Here is a 15,716-nt window from a genome sequence, read left to right as displayed (position 1 = left end):
ATCTTGATAACCATTTTAGAAAAAAATTACACTAGTATATTGCTATTTCTTATATTAGCCATTAGTGAAAATGGGAGCCTTCATGTGGAATTAGGATAATTTTCCACTAAACAAATCATTGTTCAGTTGAGGCAGACTGTATGGTCTGAACAGCTATGATATTTCATATGCTATTTGAATAAAGCTTGAAGAATCCTATATATATATTAAGTAAATAATATTTCATAATAAACTTCATCTTTGCCATCTTTGTCTCATGTCTAGAGCAAGTTGGGTTTTTTTCCCCAAAAAATACACATATAAAATAACCATCTTCAGGACTTCCCTGGTGGCGCATTGGTTAAGAATCTGCCTGCCAACGCAGGGGACACGGGTGCGAGCCCTGGTCCGGGAAGACCCCACATGCTGCGGAGCAGCTAAGCCCATGCGCCACAACTACTGAGCCTGCGCTCTAGAGCCCACGAGCCACAACTACTGAGCCCATGTGCCACAACTACTGAAGGCCGCACACCTAGAGCCTGTGCTCTGCAACAAGGGAAGCCACCTCAATGAGAAGCCCGCGCACCACAACGAAGAGTAGCCCCCGCTCGCTGCAACTAGAGAAAGCCTGTGTGCAGCAATGAAGACCCAACACAGCCCAAATAAATAAATTTATTTTAAAAATAATTTTTAAAAAAATGGCCATCTTCATGCTCACTAGTGACATAATCTATGACCTCCTGCCATCTAGCTGCTGCCATTGTGCTCAGCCAGGTTTTTTACAAAAGCTAGATGACAAAGATAATATTATATTATGAATTTTGAGGATGTTGAATGGTATTTTTATGAAGATGGACTATAGAAGTGCCTCTGAACAGAGCCAGAACTTTTCTCAGAAAGCATGGTTGGAGTCCCTCAAGTACTTGAATGATTGTAATTTTTAATAACATGCTGGCACTTGAATTGCAGGTACAGTGGTTGAGGAAAGCAATGGTTCTGATGAGATGGAGAATTCAGATGAAACAAAAATGTCAGAAGAGATTTTAGCTTTGGTGGATGAATTTCAACAGGCATGGCCTCTGGAAGGCTTTGGGGGAGCACTAGAGATGAAAGGACGGCGTCTGGACTTACAGGGGATACGAGTACTGAAGAAGGGTCCCCAGGATGGAGTGGCCAGAAGCTCTTGCTATGGAGACTGCAGAAGTGAAGATGATGAAGCAACAGAGTGGGTAAGTGTTTGCTAACTCAATTCTTATCAAATTGTAGCCCAGGTCTTTGCGGGTATGGGAGGTGCTTCTAGCTTGCAAAGTGTAAGGGTTCTGTTGGGTGCGTGGCTCTACTTCACTCCACGTTCCAGTCAGCCTTCACATGGGAATTGTACTGCCAGAAGCATTTCATGTTACTTAGGTATCGCTGGCTCTTCCAGGAGGCAAAGGAAGTGGGATGGGTGTGGAACGACACTCAAAGCCTGCAGACTTGGGAACAGCCCAGTTCAGACATCTTACTTTTCAGTTTCCTCTATACCCTTCAAGGCTAGGTTATTTTATTTATTTCACTAAACATTTTTCATCTAGATCTTTAAGAATTAAACTGAAGGAAAGAACTTAACCCTAGCACAAGGCTGATTATTCTTAAAGCCACCAATACCCACAGCCATGGACAGAAGTGATAACTGGTCTCATTTGTCCCTAACATGTTTTCGTTTCCCAGATCACATTCCAAGTCAAACGTGTAAAGAAACCCAAAGGAGATCATAAGAAAACTCCTGGGAAAAAGGTAGAATTGAATCAGGCAGAAAATGTACATCGTAACCAAGCAAACCTGGAGATCACTGGCCCAAAGGTGGCATCTCCTGGGCCACAAGGTAAATTTGAATATTTAATATGCCAGTTTCTTCTTTCAGATTTCACTGTCTCAGTTCTCACAAAGGGTGTGTTTGCAGCTTGAAGTAAATCAGATGTGAACGTAATTGAACCAAGTGAGCAAGAAATCAGTCATCGATATAAAAAGTTTTGTTTGACATATACTTGATTTTTTTTTACCATTGGCCATTTGACTTACAATCTTACCATCTTGAACTTAAATATCCTATTAATTCCTAACAGTCTAGTTTAATATGTAAAACTGTAAGTTTGAGACAGACTCCCTGGCTTCACACACCAGTTTTGCCATTTAGTTCTCTGTGCCTCATTTTCCTTATCTATAAAATGGCGATGATTGCATCTGTCTTATAGGGTGGTTGTGAGTATTATATGAGTTTATACATGTAAAGTGCTTTAAATGAACTGGGCACATAGGACTCGATAAGTATTAACTATTTAGTAACATTTTGTTTGTCAGATGTCTCTTTAAGTATTGGATAAATGCTTTGGAACTACTCCCCAGGAAAAAAAAATGCATTTACATCAAAATTTGGCATGTACTTTCAGGGTTCATAGTTGTCCCGAAGTCTATCTTTGGACTCCAGGTTCCGGGCCATTGCCATGAGTCCAGTTGACTTTCTTTTCCAACAATGAAATAGTGGTGATAGAATTTCTTTTTTTAAAAGAAGTCTCCTTTTTTAAAAGGATATTTTCACTGTCTTAGACTTCGAAAATTCAAGGTAAGTTCATGAAAATGTGTCTTATTTAAGTTGCATTTACCAAAGCTGAAAGCAAAGGACACATAATAAAATGTAAAGAATGAGGTCAACTTGGCTAAATCCCAGAATGATCTGTGATTTGAGAAAAGTACTAAGGACACCAAAAAGGATACTTTGTCATGACTAGAGTTGAAAGTATGAAGTAGCTTTACTGTTGAAGAAAAAGAGCATGTGCTAACATGTTATGGAAAGAAAGCAACACTTCCTCTAGTAGGTCCATCTGCAGTAGCAAGGAAAAAGATATTCAAACTATAGAACATGATTATAGCAATGAAACTTTCAATGGATTAAGTAGTAAATGTAATAAAAACATAAAAGAGGAAAATTCAAATGGATATTTATATACTTTTAAGGTGAAAAAGGACTTTCTAAAGCAGAGAGAAAAAGAAAAATAATTCTGGCATCAGAAAACACTACAAAATAGAAAGACAAAGGATTGAAACAGTATTTTTGCAGAATGTTTATATATATTTACAGAATATATGATAAGCAAAGGATATAAACATCATTTAAAGAACGCCTACAAATTGATAGAAAAAAATACAGCATTTCAATAAAATATGTACAAAGTACATAGGCAATTCACCACATACACACTCACACACACACACACACACACACACACAGCCACTAAACGTGATAAAATGTTCAGCCTCACTAGCAGTCAAGGAAGTGCAAACATAAAATGTGATCTGCCAGTTTTGCTTGTCAAATTATTTGTGTAATACACAGTGAGAGTTAATGAAGTGAATTTTGGGATAGTTTGACTAGATGTATCAGAAAATTTTTAAAAATGCCAACAGTTCTACTTCTAGTAATTTACCCTAAATAAATTATCTTACAAGTGTGAAAGACAGAAGTACAGAGATTGATCATCGTGCTGCTTATCATAATAAAAATTTGAAAAATGCCTAAATGATGATAGTTGCCTAAATAAATGACAGCATGTTCTTGCCATGTACTGTGCAGCCAAGATGTTTATAATTTAGTAGGTGAACAAACACAGTTTATAGAATAGCATATATAGAGAATACTTCAATTTTTGTAAAATAGTAAATATACTATATTTTGACTACATTTTTTTTCACATTTCAGTATCTCTGAAATTGAGATCATCTTACAATTGACAGTATCTTAACTAATAATTGGCAACATTTTTCTTTCTTAAATCATGTAAAGTAATGTGTACCTTACAGTTGATGACATCTTAGATTTGATGAAATATGCTAAAATAAACAAGCACATAGAAACGAGTGTAGGAGAGAATACACTAAAATGTCATAAATTATCATCTCTGGGTGCTCATAGGGCTGCAGGTGATTTTCTGTTTTCTTCTACATTCTTTTCCATTTTCTAAATATTTTGTAATAAGCCTATATTACTTTAACAAACAAAAACTAAAAATTTCTTGTAAAAGTGAAAATTAAAGCTCAGGGTGGTTGAGATGATAGGAGAGCACTTAGACAATTTTGAATGGATTCAAGGAGGTGGGCCTGGGTAGGGCACTGAATATACTTGCAAATGAGATCATGGAACTAAAGTGTCACTGTCACTAAAGTGAAAAGTTCTAAAGCAAGAGAAGACTGGAGAGGTTCAGTATCCCAATTTTCAAATAAGTATGGATTCTGTCCACTACCAAATGATAAGGAGTTTGTGATAAATTCTGACAAAGTTCTAAAGCAAATTATTAAACCAGTACTTTGTGAGCCCATGGGGGAAGAGTAGGGATCATTAAGGGCCATTGTAGATTTTCTAAGAATTAATAAAATTAATAATGCCTAACTAATTTCATTTCCTACTTTGGTGAGGGCTAGTAGACTGGAAGGCCAGGAAAGTGTCATAGACATAACGTAACTAGATTAAAGCCAAGCATTTAACAGAGTGTCTTATGATATCCTTGTGAACAAGGTGGAGAGTGGTGCGCTCAAAGGCTCCCCAGTGCCTGCAGCACAAAGGCCAAACTTTCTGGTGTGGTGCACAAGACTGTTTACAGCCCAGCCTTTCTCTCCCCTTCAGTACCATTCTCTGAACCAACCCTGCTCTTGTTTTACCTCCTTGTCTTTGCACATGCTGTTCCCTCTGCCTGGAATGCCCTTCTGCCACCTCAGCGGTGTAAAATGTCACTCGTGTTTACACTTCAGACTCCAATGCCGTCTCTTCCTTGGTACCTTCAGGCAGCATTAGTTGCTGTCTCCTCTATGCAGCTGTTCTGTACCTTCACTCTAGCACTTAACCCTATTGTGTTCTAATAATTTGTTTGTTTACCTTCCTCAGTAGACTGTGAGCTCAAGGGCAGGCCCTTTTATTATTCCTCTCTGTATCCCTAGTGTCTTAACACATTTCCCAGTCTCTTATAACAGATGCTCAATAAACATTTTTCAAGTGAATTCCTTAAACATAAAAGAAAAATAATCCTTATTGTGAAACCTATGGTTCAACTCTTTAACTTATTCATTTAAACAGGGTTCATTTGAAACTCTTCCAAACAGTTTTTTTTCTATTCTATTAAAATCTAAATCTAAAGCCCTGCCTGTGTCTTAAACAGTTTTCTATCATTGGTAAATTCCTACAGTATAAAAAGAGCTATACAGAACCAACGTTCTCCTTCCTGTCCATTCCAGTCGAATTTCTTCAGAAGAATCCTTCCTAGATAGGACTTAATTCTGCTGTTTTCTTGGGGACTTGATTTAAGTAAAGGGCCTACACCCAAAAGGTAGTACCTTTGAAGGGTACCATAAACAGAGCTTTCAAAGCCCAGTAAAGCCTTAAATAGCATGATTGGGAATGTGCACGTTAGAGTCAAACAGACCTGGATCTGAATCCCATTTCTGCCACCTAGTAGGCAGGTGACCCTGGGCAAGTCAGTTGATTTCTCTGAGCCTCTGTTTTCTCATCTGAGAAATGAGGATTAAAATCTGCCTCATGAGGATACAGATATAAAGCCCTTAGCACAGGACCTGAACACATGGTAAGTGCTCTGGAAATAAATGATAACCTTTCATTATCATCATTATTCTCTAACCTACTGCTTTTCTTTACAGCAGGGGTTCTCTACCAGGAGTGACGTCGCCCTCGCAGGGAACATTTGACAGTATCTGGAGGCATTTTTGTTGTCCTATGTCAGGGAGGGTGCTGCTGACATCTGTTGGGTAGAGGCCAGGGATGCTGCCAGACATCCTCCAGTGCGCAGGACAGCTCTCACAGCGTCAGTAGCAGCAGCTTAAGAAACCCTGCTTTAGAGATATATGTTTCTCCTGACTTAAGAGTTGTCTCTATAAAATCAAAATGTATTGATTTTGAATAGAAAGCAATAGAAAGGTAAAAATTAAGGTTGGTAAAATGTTAACATTGAACAGTATTTTGACCCTTATCTCAGTCTTAAATCCATAAAGGGCACATTTATTTTTACTTCATCATCTGTCTTTGAAAACAAGGCTTTACTCAAAGATGATTGTTATTCCCATAGCTGTGAATGACAAGATTTTAGTTAGTTCTCTAGGTGGTAGAAATTCTAGACTAGAAGAATGACTGGCACCTCCAATACACCAATCTGGATGAAGTAATCACCAGGGCATAAGACACTGTATGTTCTGTTCCTTTGCAGTCGTGTCGATTGATGACATACTTTCCTTCCAGGAAAAAAGCGTGACTACCAGAGTCTGGGATGGCCCAGCCCAGACGAGTGCCTCAAACTCCGCTGGGTAGAGCTGACGGCCATCGTGAGTACCTGGCTTGCAGTTTCTTCAAAAAACATTGAGTGAGTATCTTAAACCTCTCCCTCCTTCATGGCATTTGTGACCAGTGACCCCACTGGGCCCCAGCTGACCTCATGGCTGCCCTTCTTTGTCAACAGCTACTAGAAGAGTCGTCCTCTCTAGGGTTGGTGGTTCAGAGGATACCACAGTTGGACTCAGCCCATTGTACTGAAACAGTCGATGTGCCCCCTTCTCAGTGCCTTCACCCATACTTTCTAAACTATCTAGAAGTCACGGCTAACTTACTTAGTTTGAATTAAAGACTGGCTCTCTCTCAATCAAAGCACAAAACCTCCCTGACATGGTGTGCTTACAAAGGGAGCCAGAGCAAATCCAGATTTACAAGCACCTCCCGGGACCCAGGCGAGCAAGGTTGCCTCTCTTATAGCTGCTTTTTCCTGCCTGGATGCTCAGTCTCTTTTGTTGGCCCCTTTTCTACCTTTTAAGCATTGGAGTTCCCCAAGATTGACCACTAAGCCTTCTTATTTTACAATCACTCCTAGTCAGACTGCTCTACTCCCAGAACTTTTGAATATTTTTCAAAACCACCTGCTTTTCTTCATCCCCATTGCGGCCTCCTTAAACCAGAGTACCGTCATCTCCACTTAGATTCATTCAGTGGCCTCCTAGCTGGTCCTCTTGGTTTATTCATTCTTGCATCTCTTCAGTCCATGCTGTCCACAGTACTCAGCATTATTCCTCAAATATAAGTCAAATAATTCTTAAAATACTCTAGTAACTTATAAATATCGCTGTTCACAGTGGCCCACAGAGCCCTTCATGATTTGCTCCCTGAGTGTCTTTCCATCTTCAGCTCTGCCCTCCCCCCTCCCTCCTTTCACATGTAGTATCTCCTTTGCCTGTGCTGGTGTTCTCAGCACCTTCTCCCTTCCTGGTTAATTCATACTCCTCCTTCTGGTCTCCACTTAAACCTCTTCCGCAGGAAGTCCTTCATTAACCACCTCCTTCCTCCATCAGCATGGAGGAAATATATACCCTCCTGTAGTAAACTGACATTGCACTGTATTTTTATCTTTTACAATTCATCACGCCTGTAATAACCGACTATCACAAGACTGTGAGCATCATAACTGTGGGAACTGGGTATGTTTTGTTAATTATTATAACCCTGATATCTGACATGTAATAGGCTGTGAATAAATAATGAATGAATGAATGTTTGCATAATATGTGTTAAACTTTTTAAGTAGCTATAACAAAATTTGGTAGTGCCAATTTGCCACATCAGTGTATATGACATATATATGATAGGGTATAACATTTAGCCTGTCTATAGCAGGAAAATGACCCCTTTGGAACCATGAAGGGAAGTACTTATATCTTATACATACAGTGACTAGCTGGATCTGTATAACATTTACTGTCTAAACTTTAGGTAACTTTTCTGTGGGGACAAGTGTACTTCTGTGCATAGAGGGAAAGTAAAAGATAAGAACCACTTGTGGGTATTTATCACCATCTGTACCCTGGAAGAAGAAGTCCTAGAAGAAAACCCACCTGGTTTAAAACCTCCCCGGTGAGAAAAAGTGGTGGCCAAGCAGCAGTAAGGAAATCAGACATCACGGTGCATAGAAAGGAGGCAGCTTGAGGAGACTGAGAAAATACTGAGTTCAAGACTCAGATCCCAACACTGCTGCTTTGACCCAGGGTACGATGTCTATTCATACATTCAACAGATGGTCATTACGAGGCACTGGAGTCCTTGTGCCTGTAAAATGAGAGATCAGGCTAAATAACTTCTGAAGTCTCTTCCATTGTGAGATTCTGTGGTTCCAGACACTTCTAAGCATATGTTGAAGTTATGGTCAGCTGATTATTAATACTCTTTCTCCCCACCCACTCAGTTTTTCCACGGCTAAGGTGGTCCTCTCCATTTTTCAGCATCACAGAACACATAGACTTTGCCACTCCAATACAGCAGCCAGCTATGGAACCTGTTTGCAATGGCAATCTCCCCACGAGCATGCACACCCTGGACCACTTGCAGGGGGTTTCCAACCGAGCCAGCCTCCATTACACGGGCGAGAGCCAGTTAACAGAGGTGAGTGCTCGGCTTCATTCAGCCTCTCCGTGGTTTTTAGTCCCACAGTCATGATGCAACTGATAGCAGAAAGCACAAGCAGCCAGGCCGTATTTTTTTGCCGGTTTTCAGATGGCTGCCATCTAGGTGGCTTAGGCAAAGCCTGATTTCTTTCAGGCCCTGTGACTGAGCTTATGCTTTTTTTTATGACCAGGAAATTTTAATTCTGATTTATTCCTTGAGGTGGGTAGCATTCTGCTTGCCATCAGACAGAATCTCTTCGTGAGAAATATTTGGGGCAGTTAATCCTCCTATTGACATTCTTAAGAAGGAAGGGAAAGAGGACAGACCCAGCATATACACAGAAGAATAACTGGAAAACATGCCACAGTAGAGGCATGTTAAATAAGTAGAGGATTTGTTAAATAAGTTTTGGTATAGATGTGAGATAGTATACAATAGGAGCCATTAAGAAAGATGTAGTAGAAATATACATATTGGCATGAAGAAACTTTTAGAATATATTATGTGAAAATGTAGGTAATAGTTTACAGTGCGATCCCATGGTATACAGTCTGTGAGAGAAATAATAGATGTGTATGTAGAAAAATATCTGAAAGATACATAAGAGATATCAACAGTGGTTGTGTCTGGGTGACAGGATTACAAGTGCTTTTTATTTTACTTACTCTATATTCTGTAATACTGTAATGAATGTGTTTTACATGTCCATAATTTTTGTTAAGTGAGAGAAGGCTGAGGGGATGGTAAAATGGCCTTCAGTGTATCTTCCACAAAATGCTTTACCAACAGGACCACAGCAGGTACCCCAGAGAAGCAGTCTGCACCTGTGGTACAGTGCCCAACTCAGCGTCAGCAGTGTCACCAGCCCTCACCTCATTTTCATTCCTCTAATCTACCATCTTTCTCCCTATACCAGGTATTGCAAAATCTTGGCAAAGACCAATATCCACAACAGTCACTTGAACAAATTGGCACCCGAATTGCCAAAGTTTTGGAAAAGGTAAGTCACTCTGTAGAAAAGCTCTAAACTATTGCCCACTTTCTAACTTTTCCTGATTATTTGCCACTCTGTGGCTCTGACCTGTTCTGTTAGTTACTTAATACTTGGTACCGAAGGGATGACGCGAAATGTTTCAATCACTTTTCCATTACTTTTTCCATCAATTGGTTAGTATTCTTTTTTGCTGCTTTGTTGACCTTCTGTGCTTAAACTTTACATGGTCAGTTTTCTCTTTTATAGTCCAGCGTGGATATATTCAGGTAATGCCACTGTGAACTATGGAATCTAGGTATGGGAAATAAGTCAGGTGTTCCTTTTTTGGTGATAAAGAATATTTGGTATTTTGGATGGTGGGTGGGAATCACATCTTGAAATATCTTTTTTTCTTTGAAATCATTAAAAATATTTGCAAAACTATATTTTCATACAGCCTACAGAAAATATAATTAAGAGTCTCTAAGACTGTTCATCTGCCTCTGTGATATTTGTATAAAGAGGAAGTTTTTAAATTTTAATTTAACTATTTTATGGTTAAGAATCTCTCCACTTTATTATTATAATGATATTGAAGAGGTAACATAAAATAGTGATTAAAAGGGTCGACTCCACTTCTAGTAGGTAGGGATAGGATAATCGCATCAGTTTAAAAGAGAGGAAGTGGAAGGCACTCGGCAATCACTATTCCATGAGAATTCTGAAATTCATCTGGCCATATGTCACCGGTTCCCCCAATTCCAGGGTAAGATATATTCCTTTTTAATTAATTAATTAATTTATTTATTTATTGCTGCATTGGGTCTTCGTTGCTGTGAGAGGTTTTCTCTAGTTGCGGCAAGCGGGGGCTACTCTTCATTGCAGTGCGCGGGCTTCTCATTGTGGTGACTTCTCTTGTTGCAGAACACGGGCTCTAGGCACACAGCCTTCAGTAGTTGTGACTCGCGGGCTCTAGAGCGCAGGCTCAGTAGTTATGGCACACGGGCTTAGTAGCTCCGCGGCATGTGGGATCTTCCCAGACCAGGGCTCTAACCTGTGTCCCCTGCATTGGCAGGCAGATTCTTAACCACTGCGCCACCAGGGAAGCCCAAGGATATATTCCTTGAATAGGGCCTGTTTTGGTTCCCTGGGGTTGGTTTCCTAATCTGTTTCTCAGCTTTCAGCTCTTCTCTCTGAGCTGTCTTTCCTTTTCCTTAGGAGTGTCCTGTATTTGTAGCTGAATAGCTTACTCAGCTTGCTGCCTGTGTCTATCCTTGGCACAACTTCTTGGAAAAACTTTGTGGACTTTCAAATTATAAGCCATCCCATCAGACAAAAGCCACACCCACAGATCTCTTCAAGAAGGCCCCTGTCTGCTTTGAACATGAATCCAGGGCAATACCTTTAAGATTCTTAGACACCTTTGGTCTAACGGAGAGTCTCTGAGGCTTAAATCTAGACTCAGATCTTTCTGAGGTGGTAGTAAAAAAGTGTCTTACTGCCGTGCTTTTGATTTGATCTTAATCCTGAGGCCATAGTTTTACTGGTAGCACCTGGATTTGACTTTTTGTCAAAACCTTGTGCTGACTAGAGAAGCTGGGAATTGAGAAAGTTTCATTTTCTAACCCTGCAAGTCCCAGGTTGGAAGCATTTTCTCTAAATTTTGCTTGAAAACTGCATAGTTCCTTGTTTAGGTCTCCTCTCTCTTTTAATACCTAAAAAAATTATAGGTGATTTTTTAAAAACTATTTGTCACTTTTAGCGCTCTTCCTAGAGGTCTTCCTGGCCAGATCCACAGCTTTGTTAGGTATTTTCCTATATTCCAAGATACAGCCTCTCTATTTGTTCTGCCAATAGATTATAATGCCGCTTCTCCAGGGTCCAGTAGCAGTATCCCCAGTGCTCTTCCAACCTTCATTAATGGTCTCGTTGCTGCTCCTTCGTCAAGTGTCCTCAACCCGTTCCCCAGACTTATGTCACATGCTTTAAGTTTCTGTTGCGGCCACACTCCATTCTTGATGCCAAATACTATTTCCAGTTATCTTTTTGCCTAATAAATCATGCCAGGATTTACTGGCTTAAAACAAAACTATTATTTGCTCAAGATTCTACAACCTGAGCTGGACCATCTTCTGATCTGACTTGGAATCATTCATGCAACTATAGACATGGGGAGACCTAAGTGGGGCTGGCCGCCAAAGAAGGCTGGAGCAATTGGAATAGTGGGACACAGTTGGATATCGTCTCTCTCCAAGTAGTCTCTCTAGCAGAGAAGCTGGACCTTTTTACCTGGTGGCTCAGGGCTCCAAGACGGTGAAAGCAGAAGCTTAGAGTCCATGCACAGAGGTGGAACAGCACCACTTTCACCCCTTCTATCTGTCAAAGCAAAGTCCCAGGGCAGGGGAAGTATCCTCCGCCTGCTGACAGTGCAAAGACTATGGCCTATCTTTTATCTACCGCAGTGCCTTTAAAAGGAGCAACAATAAAACTGACAGCTTCTCAGTGGAAATGATGGAAACTAGAAGCCAATGTAATGACATCTTTAAAGTACTAAAGAAGAAAACTGCAAGCCTAAAATTCTATACCAGCAAAAATACTGTTCAAAAATTAAGGTGAAGTAAAGATGTGTTTAAACCAATAAAATTCAGAGACTTAGGCATCAGTAGGCCTGCACTGAAATAAAAATTAAAGGGAGTTCTTCAGAAAAACGATCCCAGATAGAAATATGGACATGCCAGAGGGAAAGAAGAACACTGGAAAGAAAATATAAATGAAGACTAATTGTACAAAATGATAACTGTACTGCCCTGAGGAGCTTCACCTTTATATATACCTAAAATTCATGGTAACAGTAACATAAACGATGGGAGGGAAATAAATGGAGTTTAAAAGTTCTAAGGTTTAATTGGTATCAGCCAAGTAGTAAAAGAAATAATTTGCATTGGACTGTAATAAGTAAGAATGTATGTTTTAAGCTCTAGGCTAACTACTAAAAATGGTTTTACAATATAATTCAGTGGAAAGAAAATGGAGTAATGTGAAACATTTGATTAATCCAAAGAAAATCGAGAAAGGTAGAGTCACATAAAAATAGAACACAAATAGTAAAATAGTGAATACAGTATATCAGTAGTTAACTACAAAAAAGATTTATAATTTAAGCATTTTGTATAGAATGGATTTTTTTTAAATCCAACTATATGCTGCTTATAAGAGAAATTCTTCAAATATTAGGATACAGAAGGGTTGAAAGTACAAAGATGGAAAATAATATACCATGCAAACAATAAAAAAGGCAGATATGGCTACACTCTTTTTAAAAAAAAAAACAACTTTGAAGCAAGGAACATTATGAGAGTTAGAAGGGCTAAAATGAAAAAGATTGATGATACAGATGTTCAAGATGATATGGAGAAACCAGAACTCTGATACATTGCTGGCGAGTGTATAAAATGGTACAGTCATTTTGGAAGACAGTCTGGTAGTCTATTAAAAAGTTAAGCATATATGACCCAGTAATTTTACTGCTAGGTATTTATCAAAGAGACATGAAAACTATGTCCACAAAATACTTGTTAAAAAATGTTCACAGTAGGGGCTTCCCTGGTGGCACAGTGGTTGAGAGTCCGCCTGCCGATGCAGGGGATGTGGGTTCGTGCCCCGATCCGGGAAGATCCCACATGCCGCGGAGCGGCTGGGCCCGTGAGCCATGGCTGCTGAGCCTGCGCGTCCGGAGCCTGTGCTCCGCAACGGGAGAGGCCACAACACTGAGAGGCCCGTGTACAGCAAAAAAAAAAAAAAAAAAAATGTTCACAGCAGATTTATTCGTAACATCCAAAAATCTGGAAACAGTAAGATGCCCATCAGTAGAAGAAGGGATAAACAGTGTTATATTTATACACTGAATACTATTCTGCAAGAAGGACCCTATATCCATATTGATGAATCTCAAAAATATTATTGCTAATAAAAGTCGTTGGACACAAAGTGTATAGTGTATGATCTCAACTATATGAAATTCTAGAACAGGCAAAACTAACCTATGGTGATAGAAATCAGAACAGTGATTGCTTTGTGGGGGGAAGCGGTTGACTGGGAAGCAACTTGAAAGGACTTTCTGGAGTGTTGGAAGTTTTCTGTGTCTTTAAGCAATAGTCAAAACGGAATGTTATACCTAAGGTCTGAGCGTTTCTCTGTATTTAAATTATACCTTGATTTTTTTAAAATGAAGTTTAGATAACGGTTTTAGACCACAAGAAACTGAAAGATATATGTTATCAACAGACTTGCATTAAAAATCACTAAAGGGATTTTTTCAGGCAGAAGGAAAACTATTCCAGGTAGAAACTCAGAAATACAAGAAAGAGTGAAGAGCAACAGAAAGAGAAAATATTAGAGTATGTGTAAATGAGTATGACAGTACAAAATAATAAGTAGTGTCTTCTGAGGTTACAGGTCATGACAACAGCAACACAAAAGGCAGAAAGGAATTGCACTGATCACTGTAGATGGTCTCAGGTCCAATTAGACATTTCACACTCATGTAATTGGCCTCACTTAGAGTGGCTTCACCCAGAAGGATAAGGGGCTAGGACACCACAGCAGCATCAGTCATATACCTCCAGAAAGAGCACTCACTTAGGCCAGGGACCATTCTCTGCCCACCCTTCTTTCCTGCCAAGTGACTGTTCACATGCTTGGGAACAAATCAGATGATTAAGTGTGGGAACTACCCTGGCTTAGATGCTCCAAGTTCCATATGAGAACCAGTATCTTTTGTAATAGCCACATGGGCATAGAGTGCTAGAAAGGGACATGGCTAGCTACAAGAACCATGGCACTTAGAGGCTCCAAGCTTCCTACCTGGTGTTTATAGTTTTTTCCCAGTCTTATCAGTCCAGATACAGTTTACCAACCAAGCCATTTTTACTGTAAGTTGTCTTGCCTAGTGACAGCTAACATTCCCCCTTTATTAGGTCTTCAGGGAAATAGGGCTAGAAGGTAATCCAACATCAGTTTCCATTGTGGGCTCACAGACTGACCTCCATGACCTTGAGTTATTAACTTTAGTACAGTAGTTCTCAGACTTTAGGGTACACCACAATCACCTGGAGGACTTGTTAAAACAGATTGCTAGGCTTCTATGACAGGACTTACTGATTTAGTAGGTCTAGGGCCGGGCTTGAGAATTTGCATTTCTAGTAAGTTCACTGCTGATGCTGAGCGATGCTGCTGATCTGAGGACCACACTTAGAAAACGGCAGTGATAACAAAGCAGAAGCAGCCCTTCCCATTTACCTTTCAGAAAAGAAAAGGATCTCCGTATCCACTCTGCTCCAACTTTTAAAATACTCAGTCGTTATCCTTTATTATTTCTTGAAGAGCCCATCTGTAGTTGTCTCTTTAGGGAGTTTTTAGTTTGCATTACCATAATCATCACTAAGTGTCAGCAGATGACATTGGTCAGACTCCATTTTAGGGTGAAATCATTATGCACTATCAGAACCCTCAGAAAGCTGCCCAGGTTGCAGCTGAGGTTACTCTCCACACATGGTAGCCTCTGCAGAGGTCTCACCTCTGGCCCCAGATGCACACTGTGCTGCCACCATTGTCACCTCTGGCCCCAGATGCACACCATGCTGCCACCATTGACCCCGCAGCTGGTTTGTATGCCCGGTTGCCACGTTGTCCTGTTTGACCTTGTGGGCTAGTGCAGAAATAGTCCTCCCATTTTTGTCTCCCCAGGTCTTCAGGTGGTGGCTTGTGGGCACTACTTTGTGCTGGTTAGATCTACAGCCAACCCAACTTGGGTCAGAACCAAGCTGCTCCACCTCCTTTTCTGATCCAGACCTAGTTACAAACATGGAGTCTTAAGCTCATGTGCTTGTCTCCTCCCCGCCCCCTGTCAGGCATCAATGCCTACTTTGGCTCAAATGCATCAACTACACTAAGGCAATATCATTCTTGCCAGTAAGCCCATTTGTAACTAGGTTTCTGGTCAGCTCCATTTCATGGACAGTGGGGCATTTTCTCTCGGCATAAGTTTGTCTCCAGCTTTCATCCATTCCTACAAGGGGGAGCTTTATCCCCTGTCACACAGTGTCAAGCTTCTGCCATCAGACTGTGGGAAAGTTGGCCCCCACTGAGGCTTCAGTCTTATCAGCATCTTCCTCTCCATTCCCTTTGTGTCCTGGTGCCTTGGCCATATTGAACCAAGGATATGAAAGTCTGTTTCATTGCTACTGCTGCTCTGCAGTGCCCACTGTTTGTGGTTTTAAGACCAGCTCGATAGATATTTCATAC

The 15,716-nt window shown here is 40.3% G+C and overlaps 1 protein-coding gene across 2 annotated transcripts in view; it reads left to right on the top strand.

Moving 5' to 3' along the window:
* The window catches only part of TTC17 (tetratricopeptide repeat domain 17), a 154,170-nt gene that overhangs the window by 105,923 nt on the left and 32,531 nt on the right, over nt 1-15,716 (top strand). For both annotated transcript variants that reach the window (XM_079929426.1, XM_079929425.1), the window contains 5 exons: nt 949-1,208; nt 1,690-1,843; nt 6,257-6,377; nt 8,278-8,437; nt 9,357-9,440. In XM_079929426.1, coding sequence (XP_079785552.1) covers nt 949-1,208; nt 1,690-1,843; nt 6,257-6,377; nt 8,278-8,437; nt 9,357-9,440 — 779 coding nt within the window. The remainder of the gene's footprint in view (nt 1-948; nt 1,209-1,689; nt 1,844-6,256; nt 6,378-8,277; nt 8,438-9,356; nt 9,441-15,716) is intronic.

The sequence above is a fragment of the Stenella coeruleoalba genome (assembly GCF_951394435.1).
Source record: "Stenella coeruleoalba genome assembly, chromosome: 8".
In the NCBI taxonomy this organism is placed as follows: domain Eukaryota; kingdom Metazoa; phylum Chordata; class Mammalia; order Artiodactyla; family Delphinidae; genus Stenella; species Stenella coeruleoalba.
Note: the sequence above shows the minus strand (reverse complement) of the source record. Positions and strands in the feature narration are given on the sequence as shown.